Raw genomic sequence first — 22,508 nt, forward strand, 5'->3', positions numbered from 1 at the left:
TCTATGAGGCACTGCAGTTGGTGCTGGGTTTGTGGTAGCTTACAAAACTGGATATTTCTGGGTCTCTCTCTTTCGGGTCTGATTATTTACGGGCCGATTGTGATAGAAAACCATTTGGGTATTTTTTTCAAAACAAATATTTCACAATTCTTATACGGCTTAGTTTAAATCAAATCAATCCAACTTAATCTATGAAACTAGTCTAGTTAGAGATAATTCAGTGTAACAAACACACCTTTTGAATATTTTTCTTTAGCATGATCCTTCATAAATACGTAAGCAAGACTATCAAAACTTTGATGAGGCTTCGCTCCTCCATCCTTTTCCATCTTTCTTATACTATCAAAAAGTTAGGTATGTTCTGGGACGAAAAGATTTGAACCTCTGAATAGTGGGACCAAAATATGTTACCTTTTAAAGATTTCAATTATACATCCTGCAATCATCTTTTGTTCGAATGTGATGGACAAAGTTTCATATTGGTGATGAACCAAATCTTGTAAGAGCTTACAAGTAGTAGGATTACTCCTTATATGTCAATTGATTTATGGTAGAACCTTAACTTTTTTTTAATTTTCACTTCATTAGACAAATGGTTAGATGTGAATTTAATTTGCAATTTTTTTTTTATTCTTTGAACAAACTAGTAATGTTTTATAAACTCATTTAAAATCTTAAGTAAATACTCTGAAAGCAAAATTTTATGAGGAGTGTATTCAACAATATGCTAGGTGTTCATAAAAAAGAAAAAGAAACAAAAGCGAATATATCTACACTTTTTTAAACACCCTTACAACTTTGATTAATACCTTGGATCCCAAGGGGTCTCTGTAAGTTTCTGTTCGACACCAAAAGAAGAAGAAAATAAAAATCATCTGAGCTTAATGCTGTACAAGATTTTCATCATTTCTAATATTGCTTAACAAAACCGGTTATCCTTTTTTTTGGCGAAAAAAACCAGCTTTCGATAAATACGGTATATGTAAGAACACCACTATTACCGCAACCGCAACCGCAAGTAAGACTGAGTCAAAATGGGGAAAGATTCTCAGTTCCAGTTGGTAAATGTGAACATATGGAAAATGAGAGATCTTAAGAATCTAGCAATCGTATCCGTTTATCTTACATTATACGATTAGTTTTTGTTAGATACTATTTATATTTGAATTTTAAATTTTAAATAATTTATGATCGTATTATGTACAATGAACGAACACAATTACATAATCTTTAAAAAAATAATCCGGCGGATATCCTTTTCCGTGAACATGTACAGCTAAAGCCACCAGAGAGGAGAGAGAATCAGAGAGAGATAGATAGAGGAGCGAATTTCTAGAGAAAAGTGTAGGTAGTACGTGTGTGAAGGGTGAAGGTAGTGTCTCGTGGGTTTTGGTCGACATGTCAAGCGGTACCAGTCATTTCTTGTCTTCCCCTTCTCACTGTAACTGACAGTATTTCATGGGTCCCCAACTCTCTCTGCGACCACTCAGCTCTCACGGGCGGCACCACCCTCTCTCTCTCTCTCTTCATGGTCCCCATGCAATTATAGCGTAATGATTTTTACCTTATGAATTGCTGGCTGTAAAGGTAACTCACTTTTCTTTAGGGTTTAACCTTTTCAAATCAAAACTTGATTTCATCTTTAGAAACTTGTCCACTTCTCTTGTAAATTATTATTTCCATTATTATATACCGTAGATATATATTGAAAAAAGAGAGGAGAGAATGGGTTCTAGCGGTCCAGCTGAGTCTATGGCTGACCGACTTTGACAGAGCAGCCGTGTTTGATAAGGATAGAGAGAGAGAGAGAGAGAGAGAGAGAGAGAGAGAGAGAGAGAGAGAGAGGAAATATTCTCTTTTGCCTTCATTTTCCGTTTGGTATTTTTACTTCCAAGTGCAAGCGAGGACTTTTCCCAGAAAACAAAAAAGCTTGATTCTGAAGTTCTTAATTTGTTCTCAAGGATTCAATACACAAAAACTGAGATTTCTTGTATTGTCTTCCAGAGTAGTAAAGCTTTTTGTGTTTTTTTTTTTTGAACTTTTTAAATTTGTTTTAGTGGGTATTGCTCCTTCTGTTGTTACTTTTGCTGATCTCGCAAGTTTATAACACAACCCATTACTACTGATAAGCTCAACCTCCAGATGATGTCCGAAGATGCGCGTTTAGTTCCATCCATCATCACAGGGTTTGCTCAAGAGCCCGATTCCAATCCTAACCCTAACCCTAATACAAATAATCAACTCAAAAGGAAGAGAAGTTTACCTGGAACACCAGGCAAGTGTGTTTTCATCTCTACCTTGCAACTTCATACAATTCTTTAGCTTCGAATAGTATATTCATCAATATTCCTTTTTTGTTAATTATTCTCTTTTTTCATATTATGTTTGATGGGACTTCTACTCAATTGCAGATCCAGATGCAGAAGTGATAGCTATGTCCCCAAAATCCCTAATGGCCACAAACCGATTCGTTTGCGAAATTTGCAACAAGGGTTTCCAGAGAGACCAGAACTTGCAGCTTCACCGACGTGGCCACAACCTTCCATGGAAGCTCAAACAAAGATCAAAAACAGAAGTGATTCGGAAGAAGGTGTACGTGTGCCCAGAAAAGTCCTGCGTGCACCACGAGCCATCGCGAGCGCTCGGAGACCTCACCGGAATAAAAAAGCACTTCAGCCGAAAGCACGGCGAGAAGAAGTGGAAGTGCGAGAAGTGCTCAAAGAAATACGCAGTTCAATCAGATTGGAAGGCACATAGCAAGGTTTGTGGGACTAGAGAGTATAGATGTGACTGTGGAACACTCTTTTCCAGGTACTACTGTTTATTTCCGATTTAATCTTTCACTTCCTATCTTTACAAATTCCCTCCTTTTATATGATTAATTTGGGGAGAGAATATACATTTAATGCTCTCACGTAGAAACTTTTATGGGGTTCTATTTGAATTTAATGCCTGTATGATTCCTCAAGTGTATGATTTTTTCATGTATGTTTCGAGTACTGCTGAACTCATCCAATTTGTGGGATTTTTTAGTTTGCACCGGGTATCTACCATACACGGGATCCTCGACTGCCAGATCCTTGTTCATTTAATTTTTTAAGCATATTCATCCATTCATACTCAAGAGTATATTCAACTATTCATTACTCCATTACATTGCCATACACTCGAGCATAATATAATTTGTTTACTAAGTTTCTCTGACTACTCAAATGTGCTTTATACATGCTTATAATGCACTGTTACACTCTTCAGCTTGTTGACCAAATTTTGTTAAACAGGAAGGATAGCTTCATAACACACAGAGCCTTCTGTGATGCTTTGGCAGCTGAGCAAAGTGCAAGATTCTGCTCAGCTCCAACTACCAGTAATATCAATCCAAGCTTCATGAATGGGTCTATTGCCAATAATACCCATAAACCACAAAAAATCCCACATTTTATACCAATGTTTCAACCGGAATTTGCTGGCTCTGACCACCTAGCAGCCAACAATCATCTCAGTTCCAATGCTTTTATACCTGAAATGCTGCAAACGGCATCAATGGACATGTTTGGATCATCGTCATCATCTCAGATGCAATGGCTCATCAACAATAACAAGTTCGTGGAAGAATCATCATTTGCAAATGCCAACAATCTCTCTATGTCATCACCATCATTACTGCGGGGAGTGCTTAAGGAGGACGAAGAATCCAAAGGGAGTTTCTCTGAAACAATAAGTACTACTACTAGCACCTCTTTCTATAATAACAACAATAACAAACAGAACCACCACCACCACCACCAACCCATGTCAGCCACAGCACTTCTGCAAAAAGCAGCTCGAATGGGATCTACAACCAGCAACAACAACAACAACCCAGCTACAACATTCAACGACACCACCTTGGACTTCAATGATTTGGTGAATTCTATGTCTTCCTCGTCAACTCAAGGAGCCACAATTGAAGATGGGTCACTGTTCTTGAGCAACAAACACTTGATGATGCCAGCTGGAGCAGCAGCCATGACAAAACAAGGAACAAGTGAGCAAAGCAGTTTAACTAGAGACTTTCTTGGTGTGGGAGGAGGTGATGCAATATTTGGTGGCGGAGTGCCTTTCTTTCAACAAGAGCTAGCAAAGTTAGCTTCTATGAATGACTTGAGCCAATACACTAGTACTACTACCAGTAGTCGGCATCAATGACATCAATTACAAGGTAATTATAATTCTAAGAAAGACTTTGTTGTACCTATAACTAGAGTTTTAGACGAAATGAATACCAATGGAAATTAGATTATTAGGAGGCTAACGAGTCTGAGTTGCACTCTATAAAGTAAGTCAACCCGTGGAGAGAGAGAGAGAGAGAGAGAGAGAGAGAGAGAGAGAGAGAGAGGGAGAGAAAGCGCGCGCTAGTGCAGGTTGGGAGAGACCTAACAAAAAGAGAATTCATGGGTTTAAAAGAGGGAGGAGGGAATAGGGACCCTCCCTGCATGCATGTTGTAGATTTTATTTTGTCTTTCTTTTCATTTGATAAACGCTAAAGCCTAACATGTGTTATATTTGCTTGTGAGTTGTGACCTATGTCGCTGCCTTTTCTCAGTGTCAACATTTGCCACCATCAATTTCAAACAAGGGAATCTAATGTACGTTGGTGTGGGCCTGATTCAGAAAAAGTTCAATGACAATGGAGTTGGTTCTACTTTATTTACTAGATTTGAGGTAATTTGCATTCCCAAGTAATTAGTAATGTTTAATTGTTAGGTTAACGTGAATGTTTGGCAATTGTTATATTCGACAAACAAGCTTGTGGTTTATAACAAAAATATCTTCTTCCTATTTGTTTATAATACATCACTCTAATCCAGTCTTTTATCCCTGACAAAATAAGAATATCCTGGCCTCTTTTTATTAGTTTTGTATAATCCAAATAGTTTTTTTTATTATTTATTTTTATTTTTAAAGAAACTGTTATATTATCAATCAAGTGCCATTCAATAAAAAACTAAATTGATCTCAAATATCACCTACAAAGCTATCAAATACCGTCGGTGTCTAGAAAATTAATGTAGAAAAAGACCAAAAGATGCTATTTCTCACTCAAGAAGGACGTCTCTCCCTCACCACATGTGCCAGGGATTTCGGCCACATCTATATCATCAACATGCAGCCTTGTGTGACCCCTACCATTCTCTTGGTCTTAGCAAGCTTTTCTCGTGGTGGAACGCCATTTGTCTTGAATCCCAATTAAATTGTTAGATCTAGACAACTCTAGCAAGGTATGAGTTGAGTCCAAGAATTTTGATAGTTGAGCCGGATAGGTCACCTTAATCTATGCGGGGTGGTGCAGTTGTGCCCGATCAGTGGAACAATGGTTGAGGTGATGGCGGCATATGGCTAGGATTTGCATATCTAAGTGATTACAATGAGTAATGAGATCTATGTCAAAATAAGGAGCAACACATATCTCCCAAGCGCAACTATTGTAGAACTGTTCTTTTAGGTTTTCGTTTTTTTCAGCTCGACCATTTTAAATCAAAATAAGTTGTAGCAACTTAACTTGAGTTTGTTGTGCAAGTTTGTTGTCTCTTCCTGTTAGAGCTTCTAGCGTTAATTTTTGGTTTTTTTTTTCCTGATGGTGGTTTACAACTTCGCTAGTTAGTGGGATGAGTCTAAGGAATAACTTAAGTAGTATGCACGGAATTGCAAAAATGTTTCAATACTGATAAACGTATTATGTATCCTATGGATCTTAAGTCCTAAACTATATTCCTAGCCATAGGATGATCTAAAGGACTATCGAACATCCACAAAGGCCGATTTATGTCGTATGCAATAATATGTCTCAGGGTAAGCATGTAGTGACATAGAATAGACATAAAGGTGCTAGGAGATCAAACTCATTGAACATTGACCAACTATAGAAGTATACGAATGCAAGATTACCTACTTGTCAATTGTACCACACTTCTGATTAATGGATGCAACTAGTTCTTAGACTTGAGGCACTGTTATCTCATGTAAATAAATGTGATCTTTGGTCTCCCCTAAAGGCTCTCAAATAATAGCGCAATCCTATAGTGTGAGTTTCGGGATCATTTGATCACATTCATGCTTAGAGTTTTGACAAAGGGTGGTGTTATCCACACACCCATTTTTACCTCCGACACACCATTGTCAATTTATGTCCCTTGAACTTCTTCAATTTATTCGATTGGATAGTCGTAAATTGAGAGAGGTGTGTGTAAAGTAAAAATGGGTGTGTGGATAGCATCACCCTTGACAAATGTTCCATGCTCTATTGGAATATAGTAGACAGAGGAACTGAATTGTATTGTAACCATAACTAAGGTTCTAAATATGTATTGTATGAATTAAAAAATATTGTAACTAATTTGGTAATCGAAAGCCATTGCTAGATGTTACTATTCAGTTTATGAATAATCCTATAAGGTTGAATTAGAATGGTTTCTGACTATGTAAATTAGACTAGTTTGATTAATCAAATTATTCATTGCCCCTTCTATTTATTATTGGTTAATGTACCAAAATAAAATAAGGAAGCCTAGTCCCGAAGAAAACCGAATAACTTAAATAAATAAAATAGGGAGCGAATAAGACTGTAGCCCAGTGGCAAAGGAAAGGTGCGACAAGGGCAAGAAGGGGTTCCCTAGGGCTTGCGGCATATGTGCGGTAAAAGATGCATGATTAAGTTGTAATCCTACTAGCTTATGGAATTGTTCTATATATAAGCCTAAAGGGTCTTTAGACTTTGTGTGTGGTTTTACATATTGTGAAATCAAAATTTAGAGAGAAAGGAATTAGGTTTTCCAGTTTAGAGAAATTGAAAAATAAAGCACCACACAATCTTACCCTTGCCGCTGCACCTATTGGAGGAGAAGGACCCAGCAGTTCGTTGTCTTCATGTTTCACCAACCGGAGATTTATTCGTGTGTATACTAATAGAGGGCTAACAATTTTGAGCCTCAACAATGAATTCATATTTATATGAAATCTAAAAGTTGAAATTCTAAATTTAATTTTAAGTATGCATGTGTTCTTAAAATTATTTTACAAGAACACGAGCACATCGATTAACCTAGATCATGTGGATTAATTTAATAAGATTAAACGGAATCCAAAGTTTCACTAACCATGCATGTAAATTGGATTATATATGCTTACGTCACCTTGCCACACTTCCGCACACATGTACTAAAATAGTCAACAACCCAACATTCATCCCTAAAAATTGGGCTACATCCATTGAGATGCTTGTATATATTAAATAAAGATTACAAGAAGCGCTCGGTATAGTCTAACCTTCCTTTTCACTCTTGTGTCTAACCCATATAAGAGGTACTCATTCCCTTTATATAGGCCCTCAGTGAGCCCCAATATTTTGTGGGCTTTAGTACTCTACCGCTCTCGCATTTAATGAACCAAGTGCGTAAACATGACTTGCCAGCTACTTTTCTATCCCTTAGTTGACACATGGTGATGAAGTGACCTTCGTCCAAGTCTAAATGCATGTTTTCGTAGGCCAATGTTATGTGTACCAAGTGTCTTGCTTGAACCTGGAGTTTGAGGAAACCCACGCCTGAGCGCTTTTGACAACTTTTATGCCCCTTCATAGGCTTCTGCTCTCGTTGACGGCCAACACGCTGCCTGGGGTTGGTGTCCAAGTAGGCCTGCTCTTTGGCCTTTGTACTATAAATTTGTCAGTATGCCAACTTGCCACCAACTTCTTTATTGGTAGGAAAATCAAACCGTTGAGTAGTCGTCCGTAGCGCTTGAGGTGGCCCTTTCTTATTCCATGGGCCTTGGTCTTTCCTCTTTTTTTTGTCCTTGCTCTTCCTTTCTTTTTTTGTCCTTGGTCTTCTTTTCTTCCTTTGGGCCTTTATTGAGCCTCTTTTAAGTCTGTACTGTTTAGGGTCGAAAAGGATCATGTGTTATGTACTGGTCCCTTGTGGTTGGTGATTGAAAAAAAAAATTACAGTAAAACCTCTATAAAGTCATAAAGTTGGGACCAAATCAATTTTATAACTTTAGTAAGGTTATTACTTAGTAGAAGTGTTGTTATTAAAATTACTTGCTTATCCTTAATAAAGTTGTATTTCCTAAATATGATTCATTGGACGTCAAATATTTTGTTTCTTGAATATATGTACTTTCTTGTACTCCAAAGGCATTGTTCTTTGATTCCCAATGCCCGTTGTACATGTATATAAATGTTGTTGAATGCCTTTTCTTTTTTTCTCTATCAGGTAAATCACGTCATTCAAGATCAATATGAAAAATCAGTAAACTGAAAATATTCTTGCTGAGTTATGCAAAAAGAAAGCACCAAACCCAACTAGAAGCAAAAGTTATAACTACGTAGAAGAGTTAGTCACTTCGGTAGAATTACTTAAAGGAATATGATCAAGATTTAAGTCTGACTAAAATTTGGAAGAAACTCTAATAACTCTAATGGGGTGCGGGTTATCGTTCCTTAACAAAAGATGGTTTCCAGATTCCTATATTTGCCAGCAAACAATAAGAACTTTGCAAAGGAACTTTCGATCAATTTCAAAAGAGGGATCCCAATGATGAAAACTAGTCAGTCAATCCAAAAAATCATTAGACACAGAAGGCCTCGGACAATCATGAAGATGCAGCCAGACAAAAGAAGCAAAAGAGAAAGACACAAAAAAAAAAAAAAAAATGAAAGATGATTAATAACTCTAACTCTATGTGACAGAAAGCACAAGAGGGGTCAAATTAATGATCTTTAGTATGAAGACGACCCCTTATTAACAACCGAGCAAAAATACGAACTTGAGGTTCCAATTTTGCATTAAGGTTCTGGTCCAGCGGAGCGGTGGAAGGAGGAGGCGGAGAAGAAGAAAGCTTCTAAAGGGAGAGTCAGTGAAGGCGCAGTTGGTGAGCACTAGCATGAAGGCAGCCCCAACCGCCATTTCTATATACGAAGATAGTATCCAGGCAGCAACCATTGGTAAAGATTGAAGCTTCAAGTTCGAGAATTCATTGGCATGTAAAATTTTATTTTATTTTATTTTATTTTTTTGTGTTGTTGATCAATTAAGCGTTTTTTAATTTTCTTTGTCAAATAAAATAAAAATAATTTCTTCTTGTCCACCTGACGCATAATTGGCATCTTAGCCAACAAAAAAGGGGGACACACCTATTCCATATCATCAATTAACGACCAATTTGACAGAATATGTACTAGATGTACGACATTGCAATGAATTACTTTGCCTCTGCTTCTTCACGGGAAGCTCTAAACATGAAGGAAGATTCACTATGTCATCCTCTCTAGCTGGAATAATGGCTTCGGCCACTGCCCAGTGTCATTATTTGTCGAACCCTAATTCATCCTCTTTAGGCAGCGAACAATTTGTCGACCCCTAATTCACCCTCTGTAGGCAGCGAACAAGCAATCAAACGACATATAATCGACACAAGAACCCATAGTATTATAGGTTTCTTAATTTGATTTTAAAAGATGACTTTATCTTGTTTATTTAATGGAAGACTAATAGAAGTTTAGGTTTGGACCTCAATTGTTAACGAAGCTTACCATGGGAATTTAGCTAACAACTTTTTCACAACAAAAATCACATTAAAATTGATGTACCACCACATGAAGAAAAAATATCTGGCCTTTTCTTTTTTAAATTTCATGAACAACTCTACACACTTCATTTAATTAATTATTAGGTGTAGTTAAACTATATGATTCATCAGAATAGATCAGAATAGTACATTTTCAATGTCTACCTCGTGCATGTCAAATCGATGTGAGATTAACGTCAATCTTTATGGCTTGCGGAATTTCCAAGTTATCCCTGATGTTAACGAGGGAAATCATTGATAGTTTCCCTTCTTTTAGTTTCTTGATCAGCAAGACAGAGAATGTTTTCTAACCAACTGAATACTTGAAGTATTGTTAAAGTGTACATGCATGATGAGGAGGGAAATCATGATGATCATCATTTACCATACAAGTATACAATTAGTTCAGACAAAATTAAAGAAACGAATCATTATTAATTATATCGTTATTTAGTTACCAAATGATGATGAGGCACACTTAAATAAATTATTTTCTTTAAAATGAGCAAAATAAAAATACTAAAATGAAAAGATTATAAGATTTTAGCTGATGTTAAATATGGTTAAACAATCTCCAATGACTAATCTTAACATAAAAGCTTACATGATTTAGAAAGGATCACAATCAACCATAGATAAAAATTTCGATTAGCCACCAATCTGATAAGGGTCATCAATACAGATCAACTATAAATTGACATAAACACCATATATTTCTTACTAGTGCACAAAGTTCTAAAAGACGCTAGGAGCTAGTTGTGCAGCGGGTTGGGGCCTAGCGCCTAGGCGGCTAGGCGAGTGCCTAGGCTGATAGGTAAATTTAAGTAAATCTATTATATTTTGTATAAATAAGAGTCTTCTTATACTTAAAATATATAAAACTTCATCATAAATTACAAAATAGAATGACATATATATTATGAAGTACTGGAACATAATGAAAACATGGGGAACAAGGATATAATGTGTGTTCATTTAAGTATGCAACAAGTTTCTTATAATTCATTGAAAAATTAAAATGCAAAATGAAAGTTATTTATTTTCTGTTTAAATGAGTTGCGACTTAGGCGGGTCTAGGCTGTCTAGGTGGGCGCCTCAGCAAGTCTAGGTGCCCTTTCTTAACTTTCAAACTAAGTATTAATTGGGGTGGTGACTAGCTGTTTAGCTCCTAAGCAGGGCTTGGACGAGAATTTTTAGAACAATGCTGTGCACACTTAATAATTCAGACTCACCTACAGTGAGACTAAACATACAGACAACTCGAGTTTTCTGGACTTACTACAAGGACAAAACAACAAACATAGTCCTAATACCAAGGGCACCATTTGTTGCCATGAAGAACCGTTCTAATTAAGGATGAAGGACCATGACAAAACAGCTTCACCTCAAACGAACAAAACTAGATGACGATTCGCCGAAACTAACCTTGACCTAAGACAACGTCATCAGATATGAAGAGAAAAGACATTAGCAATTCAAGTCCCAGCCTAAAACTTGTCATGTTTAGTGTATCTATGTGGGTTTCTAGCTAAGAGCTTTTCAAGATTAAATAATACTTCCATTCCTCTATGGAGTAAATGTACATATTTCAGTATATGCGAATAACGTATTTTATCGTTTAAGTTTTATATTGAAACTATTTTATATTTTAATTTTAATTTGAAGATTATTTATACAAAAAATCATTCGAATCAGCAATCGTTTAGTCATCCAAATATATCAAATAAATAAATGATTTATCATGAATATGTTACTACCAAGTCACAATGTCGATATGTTCCATACATTTGGATGCATAAATAATCTTCGACTCGAAATGATTTGTTTAGTGATAATCTTCACATAAAAAAAAAATTAAATGGTTCTGATTATAAATTTAGACAGTGAACATGTGTTGTTTGCAAATAGTAGAATATATGCATTCTCACGTGGGAGGAACGCAAGTATTATACTTAGATAATTGTTTTTCCCATGGAACTTGAAGAATGAGAATCCTGAGATGAAAGTTTGGAACAAATGGTTTTTTTGTTTTATGCGTCCTTATAGGCAATAGGTTAGGGTAAGAAATAATTTGAAGTCATTAGACACGATTAAAGAACTGGATCGTTTTAGGAAGAACTTGCAGTTGACAAACTTAAAACCTCCTCTTACCAGTTCGTCAATAGTATTTGCCAAATCCGGCAAAAGTCAATGCCAATGCGTCATGGCTTACAAATTAACTTAATTACTTGCTTTGGCAGAAGCTGAAGCTAGCATACATGATAAATTTTATCCTAAAATAATTAAATTAGAAAATGTAGTCCAAATTAAGGGGGAAAATGAATGATGAAAACACAAATTTTCTTGTTGAATTTACAATGAAGCTAGCATAACAATAGAACAAAACAAAATTATCAACAAATACAGTACAAAAGAACAAGCAAATTACGAACAAGAACCCCATAAAATCCATTAATTACAAGGCATTGCTCTCATATATGATCACAAACTGGCATGCATAAAAATGGTAATAAGTCTACCAGACACAACATTATTCCAAACCCCTCACCTTACGTGTTCATCATTATCCTTCATATTCAATCCGAATTCGAATCCCCACCTGCAATAGCGCTTGTATAAGAATTATTCAACGGCAGTGGGCACAAAACAGTTTCGTCACAAAAAGCTTATAGCCGCAGCGGCTAATGCAACTCCAATAGAGACAATGCCATTAATCTTGGGGATATTCGGTGTAGGCACAGCACCAGACTTCACTTCAGCAACAGGTTCACGAGATGAAGACTTCTTCTTGTGCTTCTCTTCCGCAGGAGCGGGTGCCAGTGACGGCGGCGGAGTCTTGGGAGCAAAAATACCGTAGGGTTGGAGCACACTGTCAACTTGGTAAACAGCCAACTGACCATCAGAGTAGACAGTGCCTGAGATTGAAGTGTTGACAAGGCCAGTTGAAATGTTCACAGCATTGCCTGATGTGGTGATATTTAGCGGGTACTCGAATGCGTCTCCGGCTTGGGTACTCACCGGATTGCTCAGAGTTTGGAAGTTTTGGGTCGTGAGAAAATCTGGGATGAGATGGTATTGCAAGAGCTCGACTTTTTGTGAATCAGTGAGCGAGTTGAGGGAGCCAGTTTTGAGGTTTGAGAAGGCGCTGTCGGGCGGGGCTAAAAGTGTCAGTTCACTGTTGGAGTTGTTGAGCTGGCTATAGAGCTGGCTCTCGATTTGGGTGCTTTTTAGAAGGCGGATTAAGATGTTGAAGCCTCCTGCCTTTTCAAGGATTTTGGTGATGTTGGTTGGGCCTGGTGGCGCTGGGGCATCGGCTGGTGGTGCCGGAACGGCCGCCGGGCTGGTGGTTGCCGGGGCAGCAGCAGGGCCTTGGCCTAGGGTTTTGGTGCAATGGGAGAGGAAGATGACTAGGAGTGTGAGTGAGAAGAGAGGCTGATACTGTTGCTTCATCATATTTAAGTGTGGTGTGGGATGTGTTTTATATTTTGAACACAAATGTTGGATATGAGTTTGGAGGACAGGAGAGGGTTTATATTAGTGGTGGGAGAGGTGGGATTAGGTGAGAGAGGGTTAATCTTTTGATCGTTTGTACAACCTTAGTAGTTAGTATGTCTTATTTTCTTGAGATGGAGAGAGAATGAATGTAGAGTGAGATTATGGTGTCATAGCTACTAGTTTGCTGGGGAAAGAAGGAAAAGAACAGAGGGAAAATCAGGTGGGTGTGGGCAAATAAAGCTAGTTATTAAGTGCATGATTACTTTGTTTTCACTTATATGTGCATGCACTTTAGGCTAAATTTAATAATTAATTAAAAAATAAAATACAATATCATGAAAGCATATATAAATTTAGTCAAGTTAGCTAAACAACAATGTCCTTCACTCTCAACAAGTTCGAATCTAACTTCCTATAATTTAAATGGACTTAATATAATTATTTAATTTATTGTTTGCAAAATAAAAGAATAGAATATCATGAAATCAGATAAAGATATACATTCTCCACTAAAAAAAAAAAAAAAAAAAAAAGGAAGAAGGATATGCATATGATTTGCTTGCCACAAACTTAAGGAAGAAGTATGACATTTTTTTTTACCAGGAACATGATGATTATTGATGAAGTTATGCAAGTTGTACAATCCCTATTGGCCAACCTCTCGGATGAAAAATCCCTTGCTATGTGTTGATGATTGCTCCAAGTAGGTCACCTTCACAAATCTTACTATTTTCCTTTTGTTTTCTTAAATTTTTGTTATTATTTTCTTTTTGGATGCTGGGGCCTGACCTAGATATATCAGTTGACATTGGCACTTTTGATTCTGAAATTTCTTTTTTTTTTTTATGTGTCTCATTGAAGCAATTTATAATTTATTGCCCATCTTAACATAGATATATATATATATATATATATATATAGTTACAGTATATAATTAAAGTAGAGAATTCTTTTATTCGAGCAACAGATTAATTTGATTTTAAATATGGGGAGGGGGATTTGAAACGTGAGCTTGTAGTTTCATACCAACAAATAAATATCGTATTTTTAATTTAAGTACCAATTGAAAAGTCAAATGAATTGTTAGTTAAAATGACATAAAATGACCAATCCAACCATCGAGAGGCCTAAATCCAAAATGATCAACCTCAAACCTTAACGGACCTTCTAATTCCTTAAACCCTCAAAGTCAAACCCGGATTCTAATATCCTAAAACAGATAAGCTTTAGGACAATATGGTAACCTTCCCTACGTTTACTTAGTAATAGGCCCATCTTCCAATAAAGTTTTGGATTTTGTTACAATACTTTCACGTATGTACTTAATACAATTATCATCTAATGGTAAAAAATATTCATGTGAATATATATATATATATATATTTAAATACAATTATTATCTGACGGTTGAGATAATAATTGTATTAAATAACATGCTAGTCAATAGCCCAATAACATGCTAGCCAATAGCCCATCAACATGCTAGCCAATAACTCAATAACATGCTAGTTAATAGCTCATCAACATGCTAGCCAATAGTTCAATAAGATGCTAGCCAATAGCTCAATAAGATGCTAGCCAATAGCTCATCAACGTGCTAGCCAATAGCTCATCAACGTGCTAGCCAATAGCTCAATAGCTCAATAAGATGCTAGCCAATAGCTCATCAACGTGCTAACCAATAGCTCAATCAGTATACCTACACACGAGTCGGAACCACCTAAAGTGGTCTGTACAACAGGACTAGGTGTAAATAAATACGCTCAAATGCTACGATCACGTGAAGACTGTGCGAATAATCGCGGGTCATCTATGAGTCGGAACCACCTATTATGGTCTATACGACAGGACTGTGCACCTACCTTGGATCCAAGGTGAGCGTAAGGTGCGGGGGGGGGGGTGAATATCACAAGAAGGACTATGCCCTGACCACGGGCGGGAGCACTAACATCGGGGTGCAGGTTTTTGAGCTCTCAATGCATCTCAACATAACATGTACAACTCAGAGGCAACCTGTACAACAGTGTTGGAGATGCCTATCATTGTAATCTGTACGACAAGGCCGGAGTTGCTTAAAGTATAAATATAGTCATGCCATAACTCGATAATTTCAAGTAACACCATAAACTTACCTGAACTTACCTGTGCATCATGCGTTCCTCTTCGCACTTCAAAGCATTCACAGTAACTCCTTACAAGTAGTATACATATGGATATGTCATGATTCAATCTAATACTCAACCATATCATAGCATTTACCAGTATATACATATACATATATATATATATATATATAACATGGCGAAAAATGCATAATCTGTAACACCCCACTCCCGAACTATTTATTTCAGGAATAATTATCGCATACGTAAAATATCACAAAAAACAAACATTCAGAAATTAGGTAATAAAACAAAAGTTTTCGACGGTTATAACGATTTTGATGATTTTTTACAACTACACTCCTCGACCCTATAAGAATGCATTGAATGAATTCAATCTTCAATTTAAAATATTTACGCTGGTCGATACCACAAGTCTTACTTTATACTTGATGGAAGTATAGTATTAACTCTAAGTGTTTGTTTAATCTATCGTTTTGACGCTATATGCATTATACGAAATCTTCTTCAATGATCCAACCGTAAAACTTATTTGTACACAATCCGAGATTGCATACGTAAAAAATTGTAAAAAAAAAACATTCAGAGATTACGTAATGGAACAAAAGTTTTCGACGGTTATAAACGAAAAATCACAATTTAACGGTTATTTTAGTTCTGATTTTAATAATTTTTTACAGCTACACTCCTCGACCCTATAAGAATGCAATGAATAAATTTGATCTTCAATTAAAAATATTTACACTAGTGGATACCACAAATCTTACTTTATACTTGATGGAAGTATAATATTAACGTGTTCGTTTAATCTACCCTTTTGACGCGATATGCATTCTACGAAAATAATTTCAACGATCCAACCGTAAAACTTATTTGTACACACTCCAAGATTGCATACGTAAAAATTGTAAAAAACAAACATTCAGAGATTACGTAACGGAACAAAAGTTTTCGACGGTTATAAACAAAAAATCACAATTTAACGGTTATTTTAACTCCGATTTTAATAATTTTTTACAAATACACTCCTCGACACTATAAGAATGCAATGAATAAATTTGATCTTCAATTTAAACTATTTACACTAAGATTTTATACTTAATGGAAGTATAATATTAACTCTTAAGTGTTTATTTAATCTACCGTTTTGACGCAATACACATTCTACGAAACTTTTTTCAATGATCTAACCGTCAAACTTGTTTGTACACACTCCGAGATCGCATATGTAAAAAATCACAAAAAACAAACATTCAAAGATTAGGTAACAAAACAAAAGTTTTCTACGGTTATAAACGAAAAATTACAATTTAACGGTTATTTTAGCTCCGATTTTGATGATTTTTTACAGCTACACTCCTCGACCCTATAAGAATGCAATGAATGAATTCGATCTTCAATTTAAAATATTTACACTAGTGGATAAATCTTATTTTATACTTAATGAAAGTATAACATTAACTCTTAGGTGTTTGTTAAATCTATCAATTTGATAGGATATGCATTTTACGAAATTAATTTCAACGATCCAATCATCAGATATGTTTATATATACTCCGAGATAGCAGGCGTAAAAAATCACAATTAAGAGATTATTCTGGCGGTCATCCAAAATTTTGTTTTGTTTGTATCGGTTATATCCGACAGGGTCATGAGTGAAAAAAAAATAATTAAAACATGTGTTTATTTATTTATTTATAATCAATATAACATTTTAAAATAATAAAATCATACATGATAGAGTACACTAGATGTTCATGTGTGTTTATGTGCCAAACAATGTGGTTTGTGACGCATTGAAAAAATTGTTTAAATTTCTTTGTATCTTGTTGCTTGCTTGTGAGGGAGCATAATCCTTATTACAAAAATGATAGAGCTTCAGATTGTAGTATGTTGTTATTATTCTCTCAGAAAATTTATGGCTTATGGGAATTGGGTTCATTAAACTTTAGGGTCATGAGTAAAAAAAAAAAAAAAATTAAAATATGTGTGTATTTATTTATTTTTAATCAATGTAACATATCAAAATAATAAAAATTTCATTTATGTCGGTTATAACCGCCAGAATACTAAAATAATAACCGCCAGAAAGTAAAATAATAAAATAGTCAATTTCTGAAGGTTATAACCGCCACAATTAACTTAAAAACCGCCAGAAACTTCAAAAATATTTAAAAAAAAAAGATTCAAAAATACTATCGGTTGTAATCGACAGTATTTTTGTGATATCCGCCAGGAATTTATGTCAGATATAACCGAAATGATTTTTCTAATATTCGCCACTAATTAAATGATGTGTCAGATATATTTTATCCAACGTGATTTTTCTAATATCCGCCACCATCATCCGCCACCTAAAGCTAATATTGTAGTAGTGGTGGATTTTGTAGAGGGGAATGAGAGCTTCAAGATGGTGGTGGTGGCGTCGAAAAACTCCATTAGAGTTGGTCGGAATCAGCCTTGGAAAATGGGTGGTCGTGGAGGTGTATGGACGGAAAACCCACGGGAAAAGCTCCCAGCTTTTTCCCTTTTTTTTTTTTCTTTCTGATTTCCGATTGGGCTGCTGCCCTTTTCTTCTTTTTCATCTAATTGGTCCTTCTTAATCTTTTAACTAACTCTCAATAACCAACTTCAAACGTCCATAACTATACAGTTATAATCCGGACTCGTAAACAGCTTTCGCTTATGCGTTCGCATCAATGAGTACCACGAGGATATGCTAAAAGAATAAGTCATACGTCTCTCTAGACGATGGTCAACGTTAGTCGAAATCTTCGCCTCTAGGGTATTTTTGTAAATTCACGCTTTTAAAATTAATAAAAAACTTAAAATTTGGAATGGGTTGTCACATCATACCTCATCTTTAGAAATTGGTCCAATGTTATACTTTCCGTTACTTAGCCGTTTACTTTTCAATTAAATGTTGATGTGGCTTGATTCGAGGCCCACTTTCTATTAAAAAATCATTAAAATATTATTAAAAACTAAAAAAAATTATTTAATATTTTTTAAATATTAAAATAATAAAAAAAAGTATTAAAAAAAAAGAAAAAAGAAAACAACCCTCGTTCGTCCCTCCCCTTTCCCCCCTCCTCTCTCTTCTCCCCATTTTCATCTTCTTTCCCCCCACCTGCAACCCCCCCCCCCCAACCCCCCAAAAAAAAAAAAAAAAATTCCAATTTGTTTTCCCCCCGCACCCACCCTCAGTTTGTCTTCCCCCTTCCCACCCTCTCTTCTTCCTCCTGCAACCCAGAAAAAAAAAAAACCTAGATCCCGTCGGCGGGAAGATGGGTGCACGGAGAAGGTGGACGATAGGTGCGGAAGATGATGCGGAGAATGGATGAGAGTGGTGGATTTGGGGTTGGGTTTTGGGGGGGGGGGGGGCGGAACTGGGTTGGGTTAGGTTTTTTTTTCTTCTTCTTTCTGGGTTGCAGGGGGTTGGGGGGGGGGGCGAATTGGATTGGGTTGGATTTTTTTTTTTTCCTTCCTCCTTCTCATTTTTTTCCTCTTTCTTCTTCTTTCTCCTTCTCCTTCTCCTTTTTCTTCTTCCGCCGGGGGGGGGGGGTGGTTGATAGATTTTCAGGGTTGGATTGGATTTTTTTTTATTACTCTTCTTTATTATTTTTAAAAATATTAAATAATTTTTTTTAGTTTTGAATAATATTTTATTAATTTTTTAATAGAAAGTGGGTCCTGAATCAAGCCACGTCAGCATTTAACTGAAAAATAAATGGCCAAGTAACGGCAGGTATAACATTGGACCAAATTCTAAAAATGAGATATGACATTGTCAATTTTAAAAGATGAGGTATGAAAGTGTCGTGACACCAATAGTTGATGTAGTTTTTTGTACTTTACCCTATTGTTTTTGTAGGTAATCAATATGCTTTTGCCACTTAGTACTACGGTTTAATGGTACTCCTCTTCATTGGTAAGTAAGAGGTTTCATGTTCAATTCTTGCTAACCATACTATTACTAGCTTATTGTGAGGCTTAGTTCACTCTCCTACCTCCTTAATATATAAATAATATCATTTGTTCCAAAAAAAAAAGAAAAAAAAAGTATGCTTCTCATGAGCCCGATGCAAAATGGAGACGACTCTTGCATCAGCCCAAAAAGGGAAAAGCCCATTACTGTCTTCTCACATCTCAAATGGTAATGGATCTTAAGAGACCCGTTAAAAGTCTAGTCACAAATATTAGCCCAACCCACCTAGAGCAAAGCCCACCTAAATAGTTAAGGCCTTGTTTGGTATCATATTTGAAAATTTCTATCATTTCTCAAAACATTTTTTAAAAACATTTCTTCAAAACAATTTTCTTTAAGACTAAAAAATTTGATTGGTTTGCAATTTAAAAATTTTAAATCTTACAACTTAAACTAGATAAAGAGATCTAAAAAAAGGGGGTTGCAGGAGAGGGAGAAACAAGAAAGAAGAGGAAAGAAAGTAAGAGATGATTGAAGGAAAGAGAAAGAAGAGAGAGGATCGGACGAGATAGAGATGAAGAGCAGGGAGTGAAAGAACCGAGAGAATGAAGAGAGCGAATTGAAAGAGAAACGACAAAGGTAAAAAAAAAAAAAAGAGGAGAGATAAAGAAGAAAAGATACAGAGATAGATTTGGAGTGAGAGGGGAGGAGGAAGAGAAAATAAGTGAGTGATTTTAAGTTTAAAAACTCTAAAAACTCACTTTTTATGTTTTTAGAGAATATACTATATTTTTGAGTTAGTTTTGAGTTCAGTAGTCCCACTAAACAAGTTTTTAAGGCCTAAAACTTGAAAATTGTTTTTGAGTTTAAAAAGTTAGATTCAAGTAAAATATCAAGTAGATTCTAATGCATCAAGGGAAAAGATATTCGTGTCATAAATTGCCACATCCTCTTTTTATTTATTTATTTATTTCCTTTGATAAAAAAAAAGGTATGATAATTTTTGACATGACAGAATAATATATCTTTTTTTTACATAATAATACGATTTGAACTTATGAAGTTAGAAGTTGTGCCGTTTCTTTTTTTTGACGCGAACATGATTATGGCACAATTTCTAAGTAGGAATTTTAAACGGGTTGGGTTTGTGCCAATCTCAATAATCTAATTTTTACATGTTAAACACATTTAACAAGTATTATATGAGTGGGCAAAATAAAAAACCTAGTATTATATGAGAAAAACAATTCATTTTGCTATATTAGCATGTATTATGCTATAAAACGAATGGGAAGTGATGTGACAAAGTGGAAATATTTCATTATAATATGTTCGTTTCATCTTTGGTAGGAATGAGGATACTTTCTGGATCTTTTTTGTAAGGATTCCGGAGATCTTTCAATCACATATGTTCATCGTACATCGTACGGTCAGAAATCAATGTAATTTTTTTATTTAAAATTGAATATAAACAGTACCTGACAAAAATTGATCACACGATGTACAATAAACGGATGTGATTGGAGGATCTCTGAGATCCTCATAAAGAGGATCCGGCAAAGGTCCTCTCTCCTTTGGTAGAGTCACTTGTTTTTAAACGTACATGGTAGAAGATTAAATACAATTACTTACCCTGTATATGTGTGTGTAGGTAATAGGCTACAAACACTAGCGGTGAAGCTGCAGAGGCGCAAGGAGGTGTGGCCACACCTCCACTCGCCGGAATTTGTTTCTAAGACCCAGATTTCCTTCATTTTGCTAGGCTGCTGCTGCTCTACGAATGGCGGTGTTGTTTGGTGCTTTGCAGTTGCGCTGCTGCGTTCGTTTCCCTTTTTATAAGGCCATCTCCAACCGAGGGCTGGCGAAAGGGCTCGTTTTAGCCCTCTGGCCTTCCAAGATTATCAAAGATATTAATATTTTAATGAACAGTACAAGGCCATATTTACCTCCGTCTCCAACCGAGAGCCAGAAGGCCAGAGAGCTCGTTTTATTATTTAAAAACTACAACTTAAGTTCAAATCCAACGGCTAAATGACGTCAGCTAGCCGTTGGATTTGAAATTTTCTTTTGCTATAAATAGGGTGGATATTGAGCTATAATTCCCACAACTTTGAATTCAATCTATTTCAATTCAATCTCTTTTAATTCAAGTTTGCAATGAATTCCAACTTTGGATCCTCTTCGGATTCCAACTGGGGGTCCTCATCCAATTTCAAATTGGAAGAAAAAATGGGCGCAAATGAGACGAGAAGATGAGGAGTCTGATGAAGAAGTTCAAGTAGGCGCAACAAACAAAACATAGCAGCATCCATGGCTACGGCCATGGTGTGTTAGCCAACTAAAGAACAACCTCAATGGGGTGGCTCTATTGCTGGTCGCTCTTACAAACCACAAAAAAGAGCGATGTCGCATGCCAATTTGATGAACAACTACTTCAACCCCAACTCGGTGTACACATAAAAGGATTTCAGACGTCGCTTCTGGATGAGATGTCATGTCTTCGAGCGTTTACTTCGTGATATCTAGCAAGTCAATCCATACTTTCAACAGAAGCGGGACAGAGCAGGTCGCCCTGGTTTCTCACCTCATCAGAAGGTTACTGTTGCACTCCGAATGATGGCTTATGGCTTCCCAGCTGATTCGATGGATAAAATCCATGGTATGTTTGAGTCTACATGCCTTGATACTCTTCAACAATTCTGTGACACAATTGTTTAGGTTTACAAAGACGAGTACTTCCGCGAACTAAATCAAGAAGATCTGAATCGGCTTATTCGCAAAGCTGAAGACCATGGGTTTCCGGGCATGATAGGGTCATTAGACTGCATGCATTGGGATTGGAAGAACTGTCCCACCGGATGGCAATGAGGCTTTAGCGGAAGGTCGAGAAAGCTAACTGTTATGTTAGAAGTGGTTGCCTCATATGACACATGGATTTGACATGCTTTCTTTGGAGTCCCTGGATCCCAAAATGACATTATAGTTCTTGGGCGTTCATCCCTCTTCAATAACTTGACGGAAGGTAAAGCACCTCAACTTCACCTCAACTTCACTACTATATCAACAACCGTCAATACAATATGGGGTATTACTTGGCAGATGGCATCTACCCAAAGTGGGCGACACTTGTCCAAGCAATTCCAAACCCTAGGAATGACACAGAAAAGTTGTTTACCTTACACCAAGAGGCATACCGGAAAGATGTTGAGAGAGTTTTCGGCATTCTACAAGCACGGTGGAAGATTATTAGCGAACCGGCAAGAGGATGGAGTCAAGAAAATTTGGACTCCATTATGATGTCTTGCATTATACTACACAATATGATAGTGGAGGATGAGCGAGATAGGTATATTGATGGA

At 36.2% G+C, this 22,508-nt stretch overlaps 2 protein-coding genes across 2 annotated transcripts; one reads left to right on the forward strand and one right to left on the reverse strand.

Annotated features, from left to right (window-relative positions):
* The first annotated feature begins 1,737 nt into the window (after positions 1–1,737).
* On the forward strand, positions 1,738–4,849 carry LOC137743567 (zinc finger protein BALDIBIS). Its single transcript, XM_068483486.2, has 5 exons — positions 1,738–2,008; positions 2,143–2,275; positions 2,412–2,811; positions 3,282–4,201; positions 4,586–4,849. Exons 2-4 carry the CDS (start codon positions 2,143–2,145, stop codon positions 4,186–4,188), a joined length of 1,440 nt encoding a protein of 479 aa, XP_068339587.2. The 5' UTR covers positions 1,738–2,008; the 3' UTR covers positions 4,189–4,201; positions 4,586–4,849.
* Positions 4,850–11,926: 7,077 nt separating this feature from the next.
* LOC137741381 (fasciclin-like arabinogalactan protein 12) lies at positions 11,927–13,118 on the reverse strand. The gene has a single exon (XM_068481098.2). It carries the CDS (start codon positions 13,054–13,056, stop codon positions 12,259–12,261), a length of 798 nt encoding a protein of 265 aa, XP_068337199.2. The 5' UTR covers positions 13,057–13,118; the 3' UTR covers positions 11,927–12,258.
* Between the last annotated feature and the right edge of the window lie 9,390 nt (positions 13,119–22,508).

Source organism: Pyrus communis, chromosome 11 (genome assembly GCF_041283825.1).
Source record: "Pyrus communis isolate YQ-2024b chromosome 11, ASM4128382v1, whole genome shotgun sequence".
NCBI classification, from domain to species: Eukaryota; Viridiplantae; Streptophyta; class Magnoliopsida; order Rosales; family Rosaceae; genus Pyrus; species Pyrus communis.